The sequence below is a fragment of the Carcharodon carcharias genome, chromosome 6 (genome assembly GCF_017639515.1).
Source record: "Carcharodon carcharias isolate sCarCar2 chromosome 6, sCarCar2.pri, whole genome shotgun sequence".
NCBI classification, from domain to species: domain Eukaryota; kingdom Metazoa; phylum Chordata; class Chondrichthyes; order Lamniformes; family Lamnidae; genus Carcharodon; species Carcharodon carcharias.
In genome coordinates this window covers 166,856,302-166,877,919 of record NC_054472.1, presented here as the reverse complement: position 1 = coordinate 166,877,919, position 21,618 = coordinate 166,856,302, and the positions used below count along the sequence as shown (strand labels likewise).

Genomic DNA, 21,618 nt, shown 5'->3' with positions numbered 1-21,618 from the left:
GTTCGAGTCCAAGAAAGAGTTGAAATATCAGCTGGTTTAAGGTGTGCGTGTGGGGGGCGGAGAGAGAGAGAGAGAGAGAGAGAGAGAGAGAGAGGTGGAGTGGAGGTGTGGTTGTAGGGACAAACAAGCAGTGATAGAAGCAGATCATCAAAAGATGTCAACAACAATAATACAAAAGAACACATAGGTGTTAAAGTTAAAGTTGGTGATATTATCTAAACGAATGTGCTAATTAAGAATGGATGGTAGGGCACTCAAGGTATAGCTCTAGTGGGGGTGGGGAGAGCATAAAAGATGTTAAAAATAAATAAATAAATAAATAATTTTTTTCCCTTTTTCTCTTTTTATAATGGAAATAGGTGGGAAAAGGAAAATCTATATAATTTGTTGGAAAAAAAAGAGAAAAGGAAGGGGGAAACAGAAAGGGGGTGGGGATGGGGGAGGGAGCTCACGACCTAAAGTTGTTGAATTCAATATTCAGTCCGGATGGCTGTAAAGTGGCTAGTTGGAAGATGAGGTGTTGTTCCTCCAGTTTGCGTTGGGCTTCACTGGAACAATGCAGCAAGCCAAGGACAGACATGTGGGCAAGAGAGCAGGGTGGAGTGTTAAAATGGCAAGCGATAGGGAGGTTTGGGTCGTTCTTGCGGACAGACTGCAGGTGCTCTGCAAAGCGGTCGCCCAGTTTACGTTTGGTCTCTCCAATGTAGAGGAGACCACAGTGGGAGCAACGAATGCAGTAGACTAAGTTGGGGGAAATGCAAGTGAAATGCTGCTTCACTTGAAAGGAGTGTTTGGGTCCTTGGACGGTGAGGATAGAGGAAGTGAAGGGGCAGGTATTGCATCTTTTGTGTGGGCATGGGGTGGTGCCACAGGAGGGGTTTGAGGAGTAGGGGGTGATGGAGGAGTGGACCAGGGTGTCCCTCCTTTCAAGTGAAGCAGCATTTCACTTGCATTTCCCCCAACTTAGTCTACTGCATTCGTTGCTCCCAATGTGGTCTCCTCTACATTGGAGAGACCAAACGTAAACTGGGTGACCGCTTTGCAGAACACCTGCGGTCTGTCCGCAAGAATGACCCAAACCTCCCTGTCGCTTGCCATTTTAACACTCCACCCTGCTCTCTTGCCCACATGTCTGTCCTTGGCTTGCTGCATTGTTCCAGTGAAGCCCAACGCAAACTGGAGGAACAACACCTCATCTTCCAACTAGGCACTTTACAGCCATCCGGACTGAATATTGAATTCAACAACTTTAGGTCGTGAGCTCCCTCCCCCATACCCACCCCCTTTCTGTTTCCCCCTTCCTTTTCTCTTTTTTTTCCCCAATAAATTATATAGATTTTCCTTTTCCCACCTATTTCCATTATAAAAAGAGAAAAAGGAAAAAAAATTTATTTATTTATTTACATCTTTTATGCTCTCCCCACCCCCACTAGAGCTATACCTTGAGTGCCCTACCATCCATTCTTAATTAGCACATTCGTTTAGATAATATCACCAACTTTAACACCTATGTGTTCTTTTGTATTATTGTTGTTGATATCTTTTGATGATCTGCTTCTATCACTGCTTGTTTGTCCCTACAACCACACCCCCACTCCACCTCTCTCTCTCTCTCTCTCTCTCCGCCCCCCACACACACACCTTAAACCAGCTGATATTTCAACTCTTTCTTGGACTCGAACTCAAGTTCTGTCGAAGGGTCATGAGGACTCAAAACGTCAACTCTTTTCTTCTCCACCGATGCTGCCAGACCTGCTGAGTTTTTCCAGGTAATTCTGTGCATCTTTATTACTGTTTTTATTTCAAGGATCCCACGAATACACAGGACACACACAAAAAAAAAATCACAAAAGTTATATTTTGGGATCGCCAAAAGGCACCGTTCTCTGAAGTATGTATTGGTAGGAGCCAAAAACTCATCATCACATGGTGGTTTTTCATTCAGTCACATTTAGAATTTTAATTTGAACAGATATTGGCTTACTCTTGAATAATGCTGTAAACTATAAACATTGTTTAGCATTTCAAGACTCACCTCTATAAATGCGCTCAGTGTGGCATTTGTAGGATTGTGGGTAATGAGAAACCTCATATGTTTGTAACTAACTTCCACTGGCGCAGGACGATTCATACGAGCCATGGGGCCGGAACCAGTGGCACAGGAGTATATTAGTACAAGGTCAGCAAATGATCCCAATTTCTCCAAATTAATACATGCGCAATGTCTTCATAGGATTGTAGATTTCTTATTGCAGCAAGAGAAAGAAATATTCTTCTTTGAACCTTTTCAAATCAGTCCCCCTTTTTTCACCTGTTGCTTTGCACTCTCCTTCAAAACATGAAGAATTTGACATTCAGCAGTCCAGTCACCCCATTTGGAGATGCATTTCAAGGCAGTAAGAATGCAACTGGAGATAGTGAAAAGGCCAAGTTTGTTATCTCTCCTAATCTTGTCAAAAAAGACTTTTGATGGTTAATCCAAAGTGGTGGTCTTCAGGTTCTTGCACAGATTTACTTGTCTGCAAAGATGCTATGTTGTGCTGGGCAATAGCCACTGCTGTTTCTCACAAACTCCATAAAAGTGTGCTGAAAGGAGCTGTTGAACCACTAGAAAGAGAAAGAAATAAATAATACTTTTAGAGCTGCATAACTGGAAACTCGACAAACTTTTATCTGAAGTAACTGCCAGTACCAGGAAGATATTTTGGCAATTCAATCATAGGATTACTTAATGAATGCATCCATTTTACTAAGTGCCACTACAAAGTCTGCATCATACCACACCCAAAATGTTAATCCTCAGATAATTTTGTTCAAACCGTATGACCAGTGTTTGTTGCTTTGAAAAAGAAAATGTCAACATTACTGTATTTAGAAAAATACAAGCTAGGTACAGTGCGTGCGCAACATTAAGAACTTATGCTTTGACTCACCCTTCAGTTATATTGCATGCTCCCAACACCAATCAAATTTCTGCATTTTATATTCTGAGTTATTCTACTTATCAGGCTATAACTAACATCCAGCACTTCGTGCACCTTTTCCTCAGCAACGTGGGTACAATTAAGTGTTTCAGCAGTAACCACTTCAACCTGTCTTGCGGGTCGTTAAAATACAAATATGCTTTAAAATTAAAAACTCGTTAGGCTTGTATTAAGATTCTGACTCAGTAAGCTGGTAATTATGGGATAAAACAGAAGCAAACAAAGCTTCTTTAGATGCAGGTTATAAACATGAAGCAAAATCTTTTGATTACTGCCAACTGAACCTATCAAGATGATAATTTATCATTACAGTAATTACTATTCATTAATGGGAGACCATGCCTGCTTTGACTTTTAGGTAAGTATTTACATGTGTACTTTTCATATATTACATAATCAGCAGGAATCAAAACAAATAGTTCATGTACACAGAGTCACATATACAGTAAACACTGCCAAACACACTGTTCGGAGTTGAACAAAAATGAGTGAGAAAGTAGCCAAAAGATATTATTCTGATTCAGTATAAAGATAATGACCAGCTTGGATGGCCATAAACAACATGATGTGCTTAAACAGCAACAGCTTTCATTCAGCTTCCTTACAATAATTAGTTTAATAAATATTGAGCAGAATTTTGCCCTTGGCAGGGGTGCTCGGTGGGGCCAGGGAGGGTGATCGGGAAGCCAACTGCTGCCTGTGATTGGCACCGCATCGTGATTTTACGCAGGTGGGCCAATTAAGGTCCACCCAGCGCGGAACGCGAGCGGCAGCACTCAGTGTGGGCGGGGAGAGGAGTGCTCGCGAAAGAGCGCTTCAATCTCCGAGCCATGGAGCTGCCTCAGGGAGATTGAAACGCTATTTAAAAAAAAACTAATTATCAAAATAAAAATGCCCCCTCATGTGACTCTGTCACATAAGCAGGGACATGTTTTTAATTCAAGTGTTAAATTTTTATTTTATTTTTATTTGCTTTAGGAAACCTCATCCCGCCCATGGATGACGTTTCCTCAAAAATGCAAAGGCCATTTGACCTTTTCGCCTGCCTACCAACCACTAGGTTGAACGGACAATGAAAAATTCAGGACAATTGTTAACTTAATGGCCTAATAATTTAATTGCCAGCTCTGGCGCGCGCCCACTGATCTAACTATCGCAAGAACGCACGTTGACGTCTGCACACTCGGCCTATGTCAATGTGCTTTATTTCACACTCGGGCATGTTGGGTGTGCACCCGCACACCAAGCAAAAAATTGTGTCAGCTAAATATTGCATCAGCTAAATAGAATCATGGTAAATCATAATGCATAATGAGGCCAACTGGCTCATGGACTCTGCGCCAGCTTTTTCAAAGACCAATCCAGTTAGTCCCATTCTCCTGTTCTTTCCTCATACACCAGCAATCTTTTCTTCTTCAAGTATTTATTAAATTCCTTCTTGGAAGCTATTATTGATCCAGTGTCCAGGCAGTGCATTCTGAATCTTAACTATTCAAAAAGGTATACACATACATATGTACATTCATACGAATTAGGAGGAGTTCCTCAAGTCTGCTCTGCCGTTCAATAAGATCTTGGACCTGACTGTAACCTCATCTCTACCTTCCCGCTAACCCCCGATAACCTTTCACCCTTTTGCTTATCAAGAATCTATCCAGCTCTGATTTAAAAATAGTCAAAGGCTCTGCTTCCACCACATTATACTCCATTTGCCAGACCTTTGCCCACTCACTTAACTTATCTACGTCACTTTGTAGCCTCCTTACGCCCTCTTCACAAATTACTTTCCTATCTATCTGTGTTGTCAGCAAATTTAGAAACCATATCTTTGGCCCCTTCATCCAAGTCATTCACATAAACAGTGAAAACATGAGGCCCCAGCACTGATCCCTGTGGCAGATCACTTGTCACATTCTGCCAACCAGAAAAAAAAACTTATGGTCTTCTAGAAAAATCTTCTATCCATGACAATATGTTACCCCCTACACCATGAGCTTTTAATTTTTGCAATAACCTTTGATGTGGCACCTTATCAAGTTCCTTCTGGAAATTCAAGTACAGTACATCCACCGGTTCCCCTTTATCTTCCAGTGAGGGCTAAACTCCGGGCTTTGTGCTCTACGCCACTATTAAAAAGCCTAGGATCCAATATGTTTTATTAGGTGCTTCAATTAACCGGTCCTGTCCCTTCCAAGGATTTATGCATAAACAATGTACCCCAGGTCTTGCTTCTTGTACCCAGTGTCAAACTGTACCATTTAGCATGTATTGTTTCTTATCATTCTATTTTCATCTCATCCAGTATACCAGTAATCTCCTCATTTATCATGGCTTCGTCAAAGTCTTCTTCCTTGGCAAACACCAATGCAAAATACATGACTATGCAGTACTTAATCAAGAATACTAGTCAATTCCATACAAAAACATCCACAGATTCTGTCAAAAGGAAGTATAGGTGTTGATATTAGCGTCCCCGATGTTCAGTATTCAATCTGTAAAAAGATGGGAGGATTGATGCTTCAACATGCTATACAAATTGGGATAGCATGAGAGTAGGCAAAGGTCCACAATCTCCCACAAAGTAAGTGGGAACACATTTGGCCATATCATGTGGAAACCAAGACTTTTGCACAGGCAGGAGACACTGGAAGGGAAGGCCCATGACCATTGTCTGAAGTACCTCTTTTGGACTAGTTGAAAAAAAATGGAGGCTCCTTAACAGTTATGTGCACTCATATCAGGAAAGGTAGGTGCCCCAAGCAGACCCAAGAAACTGGGGGAAAAAACTTTAGCCTCTCTCTTTGCTTCAGTCATCAAATGCTGAGACTGCAACTAGCAGAAATTATACTGATAATGATAACAGAAAACAAATCGACAGGATAGAGCAAAAAATGTACAAATGTTTGATTCACATTTATTCCCAGGAAACACATTACTTGCTTCGTTCATTCTTTGCCATTTGATTCCCATGTGCAATACAACATCTTGGGGTAATCAAAATAATGTTCCCTTCTTGCCATGTGTTTGCTGTATAGCAATCATACCTACGTTAAGTGAACAAGTTGGCTGATTTATAATATAATTGGAAATTGATAAAATAATGTTCAAAAGGAAATTACAATTACCTGCCTGCACTATATAATCATATTAGAAACACTGATGGACAAGAACCCATAAACCAAAATCCTTCAACTGTCATTAAAAATTGAATAATTTTGTGGCTAAAAAAATAGCCACAAAAACTTCAACATGCATACAGAATGATTAACAAAACTTGTGCTATCACCACTGGCTCCTGATACACAGCAGGACATATTTGTTTTAAACCTGAAGGTGTCCAAATTTTTTCTTAAACTGGGAGGTTTAACTGGGTTACAGTCAGTTCTGCAACATACACAAGGAACTGGTAGTGCTAGCACAAGTCTTGCTAAATACAAAAAGCAACATTAAAAGGTTGACCACAGGCGTAAATGAAAAAAAAATGCATGCTCCATTTTGTACTTCAGCAAAAGTTGATGGGCAATTTGTGATAACATCAAGCAGTTACATGATCTCGTCACTGTTGCTCATTAGGACCTTGTTAGCATGCAAAAGTATCTGAAGCTGTCACACAGCTGCACTATAGGCATTAATTTTAATCTGATTTCAGCAAAGCATATCCTACTAACTTGAGTTTATTTGGAGAGAGTATTAGGAGCTGTACAACACTAGGGTGGTTGTATCAGTAAGAATAATTTGATTAAAACCAAACAGAAGGCAAATGATTTTCTTACAGCATATATGTACTACAACTCCATATAATCCTAGTAACAGCACTCTACTTTCATACTAAACTCTACTAAAATTAGGTGTATGGCCTAGTAGTCTCACCACTGTAATGGTTTACCTATTGAAGTATAATTAAACCTACGGCTTCAACATTTGAGATATAAAATAAATTCTTCTATGAAAATTTCAATTTCCAAATCAATATGCTATTCTTTGACAAGTTATGGCATACTTATTCTGCAAAGTTTCTATACAAAACGTGGAGATGGTCAGTGACAGAATAAATCTATCTTACTTAAAAGTCCCAATAAACAGATAGCAATTTGGTCTTAAGTTATTCTGAACATTTTATTTCTTCTATCAACAGAGCAACATATTTTGGTCATTTATAAAGTAGAAAACGCCCCAATATAGTTAAGAAGTAACCAAACATGGGTTAGGAGGGTGACCAATGTTGGAAGAGGTTTTTGAGGGAGTGGGAAAGAGATAGTAAGGGTGTCACCATTCAAATGTAGGACAAAATGGCTGTTGGCTGCCACTAAAGACAGAGCAGGGGTTGCCAGAGGCAAAAGAATGGAGTGGAGCAGACACACTGGGAAATAGAGTTAAGAAAGGTTGTAAAAGCTAGTAAATCTCTTGTACCCTGGGAATCCACCTGAATTTTTCCCAAACCACCTAAATCCAAAAGGAAAAAGAGAGGGAAAAGGAGAAAAACAATCTTTCATGAGTCAGGACATCTCAAAGTGCTTTATAGACAATGAAGTACTTTTGAAGTGTAGTTATTGGAGGGATTTTCTTATGAGGAGAGGTCGAGTAGTTTGGGCCTGTGCTCATTTAGAAGAATGAGAGGTGACCTTATTGAAATCTGTAAGATTCTTAGGGGGCTTGACAGGGTAGTTGCGGACAGGTTGTTTCCCCTTGTGGGAGAGTCTAGGGCCAGAGGGCATAATCTCAGAATAAGGGGGCGCCCATTTAAAACAGACATGAGGAGTAATTTCTTCTACCGGAGGGTAGTCAATCTGTGAATTCTTTACCGTACAGGGCTGTAGAGGCTGGGTCGTTAAGTATATTCAAGGTTGAGATAGACAGATTTTTAATCAGTAAGGGAATCAAGGGTTCTGGGGAAAAAGGCAGGGAAGTGGAGTTGAGGATTACCAGATCAACCATGATCTCATTGAATGGCAGAGCAGACTCGATGGGCGGAATAGCCTATGTCTTATGGTCTTATTTATAACTAAAAAAGATTTTATTACTGCTACCACGGTTATTCATCACCTTTTCTACTTATCTGTGACTGATAGAGATTACTGCTACTTCAGGGCTGAACCATATTCTTGCTTGGGCTTCAAGTAATCACAAGAAACAGGAGTAGCAGGCCATTTGGCCCCTTGAACCTGCTCCACCACTCAATAAGATCATGGCTGATCTGAATGAGCCCTTAACTCCACTTTCCCTGCCCCCCATAACTTAACTCCCTTGTCGATCAAAAATCTACCTAACTCAGCCTCAAATATATTTGATGACCCAGCTTCACTGCTCTCTGTGGAAGAGGATTCCAAAGATTAACACTCCTCTGAGGAAATTCCTTCTTATCCCAGTCTTATTTTTAAATTGTCTCCTCTGGTTTTATATTCACCCCTGAGAGGAAACAGGCACCCAGTATCTACCCTGTCAAGCCCCTCAGAGGATTTGACAGGGCACTGTGATTCCCCAACCTCTCCCCAGCACCCCCAGCTGAAGTGTAGGTCAGGAGCCCTCCCACGAAAAAGCCAACTGTCCAGCAGCCATGTTACGCTCAGTAGGCTGTTCCTCCCCCATCTGGGGAGGAAGTCCCACTCTAGAGATTTACTGACCAATTGGATGGGCTGGCAGTTCTGTATATCCTGTAGCGCTAGGCTTCAGTGGTGGCCACTGCTGGGACTACAGCCAGTCTCTGAAGGAAAGGAGCCAGAGGATGGACTTCAGGCAAGTCTGGAGTACCAGCAGGGCCAGGGTAACAGACCTCAGCAGGGCTGATGAAGGGAGTTGGGGGTAAAAAGTTACGAGGGGTCTGGGGAGTGGTGCTTCCAATGGGTACAGAGGAGTCGCAAAGGAGGTTCCCCCCACCTCTGCCTGACACCAGAACATGCAGTAAAAGCTGTCGGGCCAGCCGCTTGGTATGGCTTCCCCATGTCACGAGTAAAACAGTGGCGGGGGCAGAATGAGGCCCATAAGTGAACATTAATTAGCCACTCAAGGCCCTCAACAGGTCCGAGCCTGCCTGCCACCTAGCTGGCTGGCCCCTGTAAAGTGGAAAACAGGTCGGGAGACCAGCAAGTAGGCAGCGGGCAGTCTCTTGCTGAATTTTACTTCCCACCACCTTTAAACATACCAATAGGAGTGCACGAAATTCAGCCCAAGATCTTGTGTTTCAATAAGATCATCTTTCATCCTTTGAAATTCCAAACGGTATAGGCTCAACCTGCTCAACCCTACTTCACAAGATGACTGCTTCATCCTAGGAATCAGCTGAGTGAACTTCTCTGAACTGCTTCAAAGGCAAGTAGGTCCCTCCTTAAGTAAGGAGACCAAAGCAAAACACAGTACTCCAGGTGAGGCCTAATGAAAGCCCTGTAGAGCTGTTGCAAAGACTTTTCTACTTTTATAACCAATCCCAGCAATAAAGGCCAGATTATTTGCTGTTCTTGCATGCTAACTTATTGTGATTTGTGTACAAGGATACCCAGATCCCTCTGCACTGCAACACTCTGTAGTCTCTCCCTGTTTGCTTTTCTATTCTTCCTGCCAAAGTGGACAACCTCACATTTTCCCATCTTCCAAACTTCTGCCAACCCACTTAACCCTTGGCAGACTCTTTGGACGAAATCTTCTGCTCTTGCTGGTGGCAAGCTTGGAGGTGGGAAGAGCATGTAATTAAGTGGGGTGGTGGCCTACCTGAACCCTCCAGACATTTCCGCCACTGCCCGAATTAAGCTCTGGGAAGTAAGCCAAAGGAGGTCCTTTTTTATTCATTCTTGGGATGTAGGCATTACTGGCAAGGTCAAGCACTTATTGCCCATCCCTAACTGCCCTTCAGAAAGTGGTGGTGGAGCTGCCTTCTTGAACCGCTGCAGTCCAAGTGGTATAGGTACACCCACAGTGCTGTAAGGAAGAGTTCCAGGATTTTGAACCAGCAATAGTGAAGGAACAGCAATATATTTTCAAGTCAGGATGGTGAGTAGGTTGGAGGGGAACTTGCAGGGAGGTGATGTTCCCATGTGCCTGCTTCCCTTGTCCTTTTAGATGGTAGCAGTCGTGGGTTTGGCAAGTGCAGCCTTAGGAGCCTTGACGAGTTCCTGCAGTAGATGGTACACACTGCCGCCACTATGTATTGGTGATGGAGGGAGTGAATGTATGTGGAAGGGGTGCCAATCAAGCGGGCTGCTTTGTTCTGGATGGTGTCGAGCTTCTTGAGTGCTGTTGGAGCTGCACTCATCCAGGCAATTGGGAAGTATTCCATCATACTCTTCACCTGTGCCTTGTAGATTGTGGACAGACTTTGAGGAGTCAGATGGTGGAGTCACTCGTCGCAGGATTCCTAGCCTCTGATAGGCTCTTGTAGCCACAGTATTTATATGGCTAGCCCAGTTCAGTTCCTGGTCAATGGTAACCACCAGGGTGTTGATAGTGGGGGATTCAGTGATGATAATGCTATTTAATGTCAAGGGATGATGATTAAATTCTCTCTTATTGGAGATGGTCATTGCCTGGCACTTGTGTGGTGCAAAACGTTACTTGCCACTTGTGAGCCCGAGACTGGATATTGTCCAGGTCTTGCTACATTTGCACATGGGCTGCTTCATTATCTGAGGAGTTGCAAATAGTGCAGCACATCGTGCAATCAATGAATGTCCCGACTTCTAACCTTATAATGGAAGGAAGGAAGCCAATTAAAGACCACTTAAGGGCCTCCCTGCTGGGGATTAACCAAATGTAAGCGGATCTGTCGCCATACGGCATGCACAACAGGTGGGACTGTGCTTGTCACTCGAGTTGGGGGAGGGGGGGGCAGAGCTGGTGGCGGGGAAGAGCCTATGAGAGTCACCCCCTATACCACCTCACCCTGTGACCACTACCCTGCAAACATACACTCCTCCCCTCGACCCACACTCCCCCACTACTTAACAGTGGCCTGGGTCCTCTGCTATCCCAGGACTCCAGGGGGTGTCCCCCTGGCAGCAGACATGGCCTCCTCAGTGACACTGCTGAGTGCAAGAGGTGGGACTTCTGCCCTCTGGGTTTTGATTCCAGGGGAAGGCCCAAAGGTGGCCTTGCCAATGCCTGATGTGGCTTGTGGTTCAGCGGGCCTCCCAAAGAGAGGGACCGCAGCTCTCTTGCCAACTCTCCATCTGGCAGGCGAGACCTCCAATGCCACAAGATTCTGCCCTTTGTAGCCTCCTCACAACTAGCATTCCTACCAATCTTTGTATCATCAGTAAATTTGCCTGTGATATACTCTATTCCTTCATTCGAGTCATTAACATAGATCATAAGCAGTTGGAGTCCCAGCATTGATTCCTGTAGCACTCCACTGGTTACAGTTCGCCAACCTAAAACTGACACATTTATCCCGAATCTGTTTCTTGTTAGTTAGCCAATCTTCTAACCATGCTAATAAAGCATCCCCAATACTATGAACGCTTATGGCACGTGATATGAAAAGAAATCCAGAACTTTTTTTTGCCATTTTTGAACATTGACTTTCTGCTGAAACAAAAAACATGGCTGCTAAACATGACCAGTATTGGCCCTTTGTCTGGGAGCAACCCCCAGAACTGCAGGAACAAAGGAATTTTTTCCTCAGCTTCTGAGCCTCATTGTGCAGGCCCTCAATCATGAAAGACCAGGAGATTTGCACATCAGAACTCATCACACCTACAGAGCTGCTAACAGACTCATATCACACCTGGGACTGTCCAGGCCCATTTCAAGGGGGTGCTATTTGCATCTGACATTCTCAACTTGCAAGCAAAGTCAGCAGATCTGCCTAGACAATGGCTTCCCAACACCAGACCCTCGATATGGATGGTAACTCTTTCAACAACTAATGACTGGGGCATTATCAGTCCTGAAATCAAAGCCAGTTCCAAACACTCAAGTGGCCATTTTGAAATCTCTACTTGCCTTTGAGAACTGAAAAATCCGTAACTACTGTTTTATCAACTGGGCAGGACACCAGCAGCTGCACTGAATAGGCAGTTGGTTACCACCTCAGCTCCATGAAGCCTGCTTGATTTTAAAAGTCTCTGATCAATGGAAAGAGTAATTTGACAAGGAAGTATTCAATGGACGGCATGACACTTGGAAGTTCTAAGGAACAAAGGGACCTTGGCATGTGTGTCCATAGATCTCTGAAGGCGGAGGGGCATGTTAGCAGGGTGGTGAAAAAGGCATATAGGACATTTGCCTTTATCAATCGAGGCACAGATTATAAAAGTAGGGAGGTCATGTTGGAGTTGTATAGAATCTTGGTGAGGCCACAGCTGGAGTACTTTGTGCAGTTCTGGTTGCCACATTATAGGAAGGATGTGATTGCACTGGAGGGGGTGCAGAGAAGATTCACCAGCATGTTGCCTGGGACAAAACATTTAAGTTATGAAGAGAGATTGGATAGACTTGGGTTGTTTTCGTTGGAACAGAGAAGACTGAGGGGCAACCTGAATGAGGTGTTCAAGATTATGAGGGTCATGGACAGGGTGGATAGGGAGCAGCTGTTTCCCTTAGTTGAAGGGTCAGTCATGAGGGGACACAAGTTCAAGGTGAGGGGCAGGAGGTGGTGGGGGGGGGGGGGGGGGGGGGGGGGGGTAAGATGTGAGGAAAAAACTTTTTTACCCAGAGGGTGGCGACGGTCTGGAATGCGTTGCCTGGGAGGGTGGTGGAGGCGGGTTGCCTCACATCCTTTAAAAAGTACCTGGATGAGCACTTGGCATGTCATAACATTCAAGGCTATGGGCCAAGTGCTGCTAAATAGGATTAGGTAGGTAGGTCAGGTGTTTCTCATGTGTTGGTGCAGATTCGATGGGCCGAAGGGCCTCTTCTGCACGGTGATTATGTTTCTGTGAATGTCTGTCAAGTGGTCCGAACACAGAAGTCCTTCATACTGCAGCATCAGTCGTTTCAAGGATTTACATATTGTTATCTCTAACCAGGAACTCATTGAAAATGAACTCTGCCACAAAGGAAACGCCCTCTGAACTTGGACTTCTCGGACTCTGGAAATCACGTGAACTAATGTTCATTTCTGTGGTTTTGTACTGTAAAACTCCTTTTCTCAATTGCCCCTTTTGTGTTTGTTTGGAGTCTGAAGTTAAGGACACTCCACCACCAGGTTTCTGAATGTGAAATAAACTAACCTTGCTACAGATTATTAGTAAATTGGATCATGCAAACCAAGGGATTGGGAAACCACACTATCGCATGCGTGAAAAATACCTTTTGCTTACGGATAGGTGGCAAGAGATTTTCCTCAAAGGACTGTTAATACATTTATCAAACAAATTTGCCCTTTCACAAAACTATGTTGACTCCGCCTGATTGTATTATTTTCTAAATGTTTTACTACTACCTCCTTAATAATGGATTCTAGCATTTTTCCCATTGACAAATGTTTGACTAATTGGCCTCTATAGTTTGTTTACTGTCTCCCTCTTTTCTTGAATCGTGCTGTTACATTGGTGGTTCCCAATCCTCAGGGACTTTCCAGAATCTAGGGAATTTTGGAAGGTTACAACCAATGCATTCACTGTCACTGTATCCACCATCAAGGCAGGCACTTCCTTTAAGACCCTAGGATGCAGGCCATCAGGTTCAGGGAACTTGTCAGCTTTTGTTCCCATTAGTTTTCCTAGTACTTTTTTTTTTAAAAGTGATCGTTTATGTTCCTCTCCTTTGCCTCTTGATTTTCTACTATTCTTGGGATGCTTTCACTGTCTCTCACTGTGAAGACATACAAAATACTTGTTCAAAGTCTCTGCCATTTCTTCATTATTAATTCCCCAGTCTTACCCTCTAAAGGACCAATGCTTACTCTTGCTACTCTTCCTTAAAATCTATTTAACACAGCTGAGTGTAGATAGGGCAATTCCAACACAGTAAACCTGGCTTCTTAGGATCTTGGCTCAAAACTCTATTCTGAAACTGGCACAACACTTGTATTCTTAGTTGAATCTCTGGAGGCTGACTTGCTGAATCACTGTGCTATGCTAGGATTTCTGCTTTGAATTCCCACTGTTAAGTATCAAGTTTGGAAAAAAAACTCCTGATACAAAATGAGCACACAGTGCCTTAAATATTTAACTTGTATACTGATTAGGGTAGCTAGCTCAGCTGTTCGATTAAACAATTAAAACATAGCATTCATTGCCCTTGCAAAAACACTTTTATTAGAAAGAACGTGCACTGAAATTTGTCTTTTCAAAAAAATTGTTAAAAGGTCAATTTGTCAGCAAACATTTCATGCACCAGCACAAATCAGCTGCAGAGCTTCAACTGCAGCTTAGGCTGCTCCCATTTTAACAAGAACATTGTGTCCCATTTTGTACTGATTGACTAGATACTAGTTTTGGAAACACAAGTGCAACAAGCCTGTGTCAGATTTTCCACATTAAAACAGCTTCTCTTCTGTCTGTCTACCCAATTTCCCCCACCCCGCCCCGCACTCTACTTGGAACATTGTTCAGTAAGCTACCTGGCAACACCAGTAGGAAGCAGAATTTGAACAAGACTATTATTGTATTATAATAACTAATTTAATCCTCCTGAGATTTATGACACTTCATTACACATCTTCCAATTATAAACTGGAAGCTCCTGCACCAAATTTCATTGGAAAGCAGAGAAAGATGCTGGGTTAAAAATTAGATTGAGCTGTGGCAAATCTCATTCACTTTCACCTATGTGACCTGAACTAGGTTATGATGTTTGAGACAAGTCTGCAAATATATTGCTGCAGAATTTCAGACTAATAAAACAGTCAAATGTAAACATGCGTCTTCAGCTGAAAATCTTACCTTAGTATTGGAGCTCAGAATGGAATCTCCAGAGGATAAGCTGTGCAAACTGCTTCTAAACCCGGCTTCTAAATGTCTGCTCCAAACCAGTTGTGACTGCATAAACCAACCATATGATCCTGACAGCAGTTTTTGCTAATGTCAGAAACAAATGGCCTCTTAATACCATTAGGTTGGTCTGTTGAAAGCCAAGGATATTCAAATCACATAATTTACAGCTCTCATCAAATTTTGAAACTACCGTAATAAGAGATGTTTTTGTGTAAAATGAGAGGTTTATATTTGGAGCAGCATTCACATGAATTCTGTAAGGAAATATATTATAATGGCTCCAAATTTAAATTCCGATGTAGACTTTTGTTTGCCTTTTTAAGTAGGCCCTTTTTGGTACAGGCCTTTACCTTTTAACTACTCCAAAAAAGGTTATCGTGAAGGACATCAGTGGGATTATACAATTTGGCTAATTCAACTTGAAGTACATTAGCTAATCATTAAGCAGCCATATTACAATAGCACAGGCAAGAGACCATCTAATCTACCTATTCACAGCATTCCAATAACTCAATCCCATACAAGAGCAAATTGCTGTAAATGCGACAAATTTCAAAAGTAGGAAAATACCAGAAACACTCAGCAGGTCAGGTAACATCTATGGAGGCCGCATTAGAGTTAATGCACAGGTCAATGATCCTGCGTCAGAACTCAGAAGCCCATCTGTTTCTTGTTCTTTCTTGAAGCCCATTATGGTTCCTTGTTCTACCACTCATGCTGGTACTGTAATCTGTGCCACACACTTCCCAGTCTTTGAAATTTAAAAAAATTCTCCTGCATTTCCTATTTTCTTTTGTTACATTTAATTTGCAAATACGTCTCCTTATGTTTAAATTCTGGACATAACATAGTAAATTGTTCAACAACGCAGGAAGATGCAGGGATATCAGTTGCAGAACCACAGCAAGAAAATTAATTAAAAAAGCATTCTGAAGAAGAGTAATCTGGACTCAAAACGTTAATTCTTTCTCTCCACAGGTGCCGTCAGACCTGCTGAGTTTTTCCAGCAATTTTTGTTTTTGTCGCAGCAAGAAATTGATGGGTGCTTTGAAAGAGCAAGCAAGATCTATTGTCTTTCCCTGCCCAAAGCATTACTGTTACCATACTTTTTAAACTATATCAAAAAAGTTCTGTCAAGAATAAGGCACATTTATAAGTAATCTCCACAACTGTAAACAGACTTGTATTTCAGTTGAAGAGGCGTTCCTAAGATAAGTCATATTGGACTCGAAACATTAAGATAAAAAGAAAAAACTGCGGATACAGGAAATCCAAAACAAAAACAGAATTACCTGGAAAAACTCAGCAGGTCTGGCAGCATCGGCGGAGAAGAAAAGAGTTGACGTTTCGAGTCCTCATGACCCTTCAGCAGAACTTCAGTTCTGCTGAAGGGTCATGAGGACTCGAAACGTTAACTCGAAACGTTAACTCTGTTTCTCTCTTCACAGATGTTGCCAGGCCTGCTGAGATTTTCCAGCATTTTTCTGCTTTTATTTCTATTTTAGTTGATATTCCTGTGGAATGAGTGCTCAGTTTCAGATTCCAAAAACTAATTGGAATGATTTTTCTTTTTTTCCCCATTCATTCATGGGATGAGGGCTTTGCCGGCTGGGCCAGCATTTATTGCCCATCCCGAGTTGTCATTGAGAAGGTGATGGTGAGTTGCCTTCTGGAACTGCTGAAGTCCATGTGGTTTAGGTACACCCAAGGTGCTGTTAGGAAGGGAGTTCCAGGATTTTGACCAACCGGCAGGGAAGGAACGGCAATCTATTTCCAAGTCAGGATGGTGAGTGGCTTGGAGGGGATCTTCCACGCGGTGGTGTTCCCATCTATCTGCTGCCCTTGTCCTTCTAGATGGTAGTGGGAGTGGGTTTGGAAGGTGCTGTCTAAGGAGCCTTGGTGCGTTCCTGCAGTGCATCTTGTAGATGGTACACACTGCTGCTACTGTGTGTCGGTGGTGGGGGGAGTGAATGTTTGTGGATGGGGTGCGAATCAAGCGGGCTGCTTTGTCCTGGCCAGTGTCAAGCTTCAAGTGTTGTTGGAGCTGCACTCATCCAGGCAAGTGGGGAGTATTCCATCACACTCCTGACTTGTGCCTTGTAGATGGTGGACAGGCTTTGGGGAGTCAGGAGCTGGGTTACTCGTTGCACTAATCCTAGCCTCTGACCTGCTCTTGGAGCCACAGTATTTATATGGCTAGTCTAGTTCAGTTTCTGCTCTATGGTAACTCTCAGAATGTTGATAGTGTGGGATTCAGTGATGCTAATACCACTGAACATCAAGGGACAAAAATTAGATTCTCTCTTGTAGGAGATGGTCATTGCCTGGCACTTATGTGGCACGAATGTTACTTGGCACTTGTCAGCCCAAGCCTGGATATTGTCCAGGTCATGTTGCATTTGGACATTGACTGTTTCAGTATCTGAGGAGTTGCAAATGGTGAACAATCATCAGTGAACATCCCCACTTCTGACCTTATGATGGAAGGAAGGTCATTGATGAAGTAGCTGAAGATGGCTGGGCCAAGGACGCTACCTGAGGAACTCCTACAGTGATGTCCTGGAACTGAGATTACTGACTGGCAACAACCACAATCATCTTCCTTTGTGCTAGGTGTGACTCCAACCAGTGGTGAGATTCCCCTGATTCTCATCGACTCCAGTTTTGCTTGAGCTCCTCAATTCAAAAGCCTTGATGTCAAGGGAAGTCAGTCTCACCTCACCTCAGGAGTTCAGCTCTTCTGTCCATGTTTGAACCACGGCTGTAATGAGGTCAGGAGCTGAGTGGCCCTGATGGAACCCAAACTGGGGGTCAGTGAGCAGGGTATTGCTAAGCAAGAGTTGCTTGATAGCACTGTTGATGACCCCTTCCATTACTTTACTGACGATTGAGAGTAGACTGATGGAGCGGTAATTGGCCATATTGGATTGTTCTGCTTTTTGTGTACAGGGCATACCTGGGCAATTTGCCACGTAGTCGGGTAGATGCCAGTGTTGTAGCTGTATTGGGACAGCTTGGCTAGGGGCTCGAAAAGTTCTGGAGCACAAATCTTCAGTACTATTGCCGGAATATTGTCAGTGCCAATAGCCTTTGCACTATTCAGTGCCTTCAGCCATTTCTGTAATGCTGGGATCTCCAGAGGAGGCCAAGATGGATCATCCACTTGGCATTTCTGGCTGAAGAGCGTAGCAAATAGTTCAGCCTTATCTTTTGCATTGATATGCTGGGCTTCCCTATCAGCAAGGCTGGGGATATTTGTGGAGCCTCCTCCTCCAGGGAGTTGTTTAATTGTCTACAACTATTCAGAACTGGATGTGGCAGGACTGCAAAGCTTAGACCTGATGTGTTGGTTATGCAATCGTTTAGCTCTGTCTTTCACTTGCTGCTTATGCTGTTTGACACACAAGTAGTTCTGTGTTATAGCTTCACCAGGTTGACACATTTTTAGGTATGCCTGGTGCTGTTCCTGGCATGCCCTCCTGCACTCTTCAATGAACCATGGTTGATCCCCTGGCTTGATGGTAAAAGGTAGAGTGGGGGATATGCCAGGCCATGAGGTTATAGTTGTGTTCGTGTATAATTCTGCTGCTGCTGATGGCCCACAGTGCCTCATGGATGCCTAGTCTTGAGTTGCTAGACCGAAATCTATCCTATTTAGCATGGAGTTAGTGCCACACAACACGATGGAGGATATCCTCAAAGTGAAGGTGGGACTTCCATCTCCACAACGACTATGAGGTGATCACTTCTACTGATATGTCATGGACAGATGGATCTGCAGCAGGCAGGTTGGTGGGGATGAGGTCAACTATGTTTTTCCCTCTTGTTTGTTCCCTCACCACCTGCCACAGACCTAGTCTAACAGCTATGTCTTTTAGGAGTCGGCCAGCCTGGTCAGTAGTGGTGCTACCCAGTCACTCTTGGTGATGGTAAATTGAAGTCCCCCATCCAGAGTACTTTCAGGGCCCCTGCCACTGTCAGTGCTTCCTCCAAGTGGTGTTCAACGTGGAGGAGCACTGGTTCATCAGCTGAGGGAGGGCGGTATGCGGTAATCAGCAGGAAGTTTTCTTGCCCCATGTTTGACCTGATGCCATGAACTCTTCATCCAGGCTACTATTACCACCAATCTGATTTTTCCAGTTTATATGCAGATTAAGGCCACCTATGGTTTTTGTCATTCCTTTAATCACAAGCACCCAATATTTCTTCTTGTATACTTTGTCCTACATTGTGGTTACTGTTGGGGGGTCTGTTGACACTCCTACTAGTGACTTCTTTCCCCTACTATTCCTCATCTCCACCCAAACTGAGTCTACATCCTGATCCCCTGAACCAAGGTCATCTCTAACTAACACTCCTTTCAAGTGAAGCAGCATTTCACTTGCATTTCCCCCAACTTAGTCTATTGCATTCGTTGCTCCCAATGTGGTCTCCTCTACATTGGAGACCAAACGTAAACTGGGTGACCGCTTTGCAGAACACCTGCGGTCTGTCTGCAAGAATGACCCAAACCTCCCTGTCGCTTGCCATTTTAACACTCCACCCTGCTCTCTTGCCCACATGTCTGTCCTTGGCTTGCTGCATTGTTCCAGTGAAGCCCAACGCAAACTGGAGGAACAACACCTCATCTTCCGACTAGGGACTTTACAGCCTTCCGGACTGAATATTGAATTCAACAACTTTAGGTCGTGAGCTCCCCACCCCCTTTGTTTCCCCCTTCCTTTTTTTTTCCAATAAATTATAAAGATTTTCCTTTTCCCACCTATTTCCATTATAAAAAAAAACCCCCACTAGAGCTATACCTTGAGTGCCCTACCATCCATTCTTAATTAGCACATTTGTTTAGATAATATCACCAACTTTAACACCTATGTGTTCTATTGTACTATTGTCATTGACATCTTTTGATGATCTGCTTCTGTCACTGCTTGTTTGTCCCTACAACCACACCCACCCCCCTCCACCTCTGTCTCTCTATCTCTCCGCCCCCACACACACACCTTAAACCAGCTTATATTTCAACTCTTTCTTGGACTCGAACTCAAGTTCTGTCGAAGGGTCATGAGGACTCGAAACGTCAACTCTTTTCTTCTCCGCCGATGCTGCCAGACCTGCTGAGTTTTTCCAGGTAATTCTGTTTTTGTTTTGGATTTCCATTATCCGCAGTTTTTTTGTTTTTATCTGTGTTTAATTGACTGCCACTGCTCTTCAAGAAATGCCTACCTCCTTGAAGAAGTTCTGTTCCTCTCTGCGACAAGATTTCCGTAACTCTGTTGTCTTGCTCAACTTCCTTGCTTTCCATTTCCCTCCTAGTGTTTGACAAGGTGTTTACTAAAACCCGCTTTCACAGCCATATCTCCTTTCTCAGTGACTGTCTCCGTCTCCGACTTACCCCACGTGGATTTCAACTGAAATTCCACCCCTCATGTTTCGAACCCACCCAGGATTACAGGTATCTCCGGGACATAAAACGTTTCTCGGACTGCTGTTCCCGTCACATTCTGAAATCCACTCTCAGTGCCATGCGCCGCCATATGAACACACTCGACCTCTCCCTCCAGCAGCACCGCCACACCCTTTCTCAAAGCTGTGCGTGCCCCCAGTTTCATTTTATCCTTCGGCTCATCCGATGCCTCAACAAGAAACTTTTTCTCTTTCTCTCAAGTGCTAAGGAACGCAAGCTCCAACAACTCATCGACACCAACACCCATCTAGGACCCTCCACCCCTGCCTGTCCCTCCGTCCCCACCCTTTCTTCCAATCCCAACCGTGTATTCACTATACCCCCTGACCTTCCCCTCTCCGATGCTGAACGTTCAGTGCTCAGCAAAGGACTTAGTTTCATACCCTTACGCCCTCACCTCAATGAATTTTGGGCTCGGCATGATACTGAACTCTTCTTCAGCCGTCTTCGTCTCCGGGCACACTTCTTTGGGCAGGAGTCCTCTCCCAGTTCAACGGATCCTTTTACCCATCTCCAATATTCTCCCTTCACCTGGACCCCTCCCTCTGGATTCTTACCTTCTCTCGATCTTTTCATTGAGAACTGTCGGCGCGACATTAGTCGTCTCAATTTCTCTGCTCCTCTCACCCATTCTAACCTGTCTCTCTCTGAACTTACTGCACTCCATTCTCTCAGGTCCAACCCTGACATTGTCATCAAACCCACTGACAAGGGTGGTGCTGTTGTTGTCTGGCGCACTGACCTCTACCTCACGGAGGCTGAGCGTCAACTCGCAGACACTTCCTCCTACCTCTCCCTGGACCATGACCCCACCACTGAACATCAAGCCATTGTTTCCAGGACTGTCACTGACCTCATCTCCTCTGGGGATCTCCCTCCCACAGCTTCCAACCTGATAGTCGCCCAACCTCGGACGGCCCACTTCTATCTCCTACCCAAAATCCACAAACAGAACTGCCCCGGTAGACCGATCGTCTCAGCTTGCTCCTGCCCCACAGAACTCATTTCTCGTTATCTTGACTCCCTTCTCTCTCCCCTTGTCCAGTCCCTTCCCACCTACAACCGTGATTCCTCTGACACCTTACGTCACATCAACAATTTCCAGTTCCCTGGCCCCAACCGCTTCCTCTTCACCATGGACGTCCAATACCTCTACACCTCCACCCCCCACCAGGATGGTCTGAGGGCCCTTAGCTTCTTCCTCGAACAGAGGCCCGAACAATCCCCATCCACCACTACTCTCCTCCGTCTGGCTGAACTTGTTCTCACGCTGAACAATTTCTCCTTCAACTCCTCTCACTTC

At 43.8% G+C, this 21,618-nt stretch overlaps 1 protein-coding gene across 9 annotated transcripts in view; it reads right to left on the bottom strand.

The window, feature by feature from the left end:
* The window catches only part of LOC121278997 (protein tyrosine phosphatase type IVA 3-like), a 153,039-nt gene that overhangs the window by 20,306 nt on the left and 111,115 nt on the right, over window positions 1-21,618 (bottom strand). For 7 of the 9 annotated variants that reach the window (XM_041189700.1, XM_041189703.1, XM_041189705.1 and 4 more), the window contains one exon: window positions 2,036-2,607. The exons of the other annotated variants lie outside the window; for them this stretch is intronic. In XM_041189700.1, the coding sequence (XP_041045634.1) occupies window positions 2,036-2,140 (105 nt within the window). In that variant the 5' untranslated portion in view covers window positions 2,141-2,607. The remainder of the gene's footprint in view (window positions 1-2,035; window positions 2,608-21,618) is intronic. 9 annotated transcript variants of the gene reach the window in all.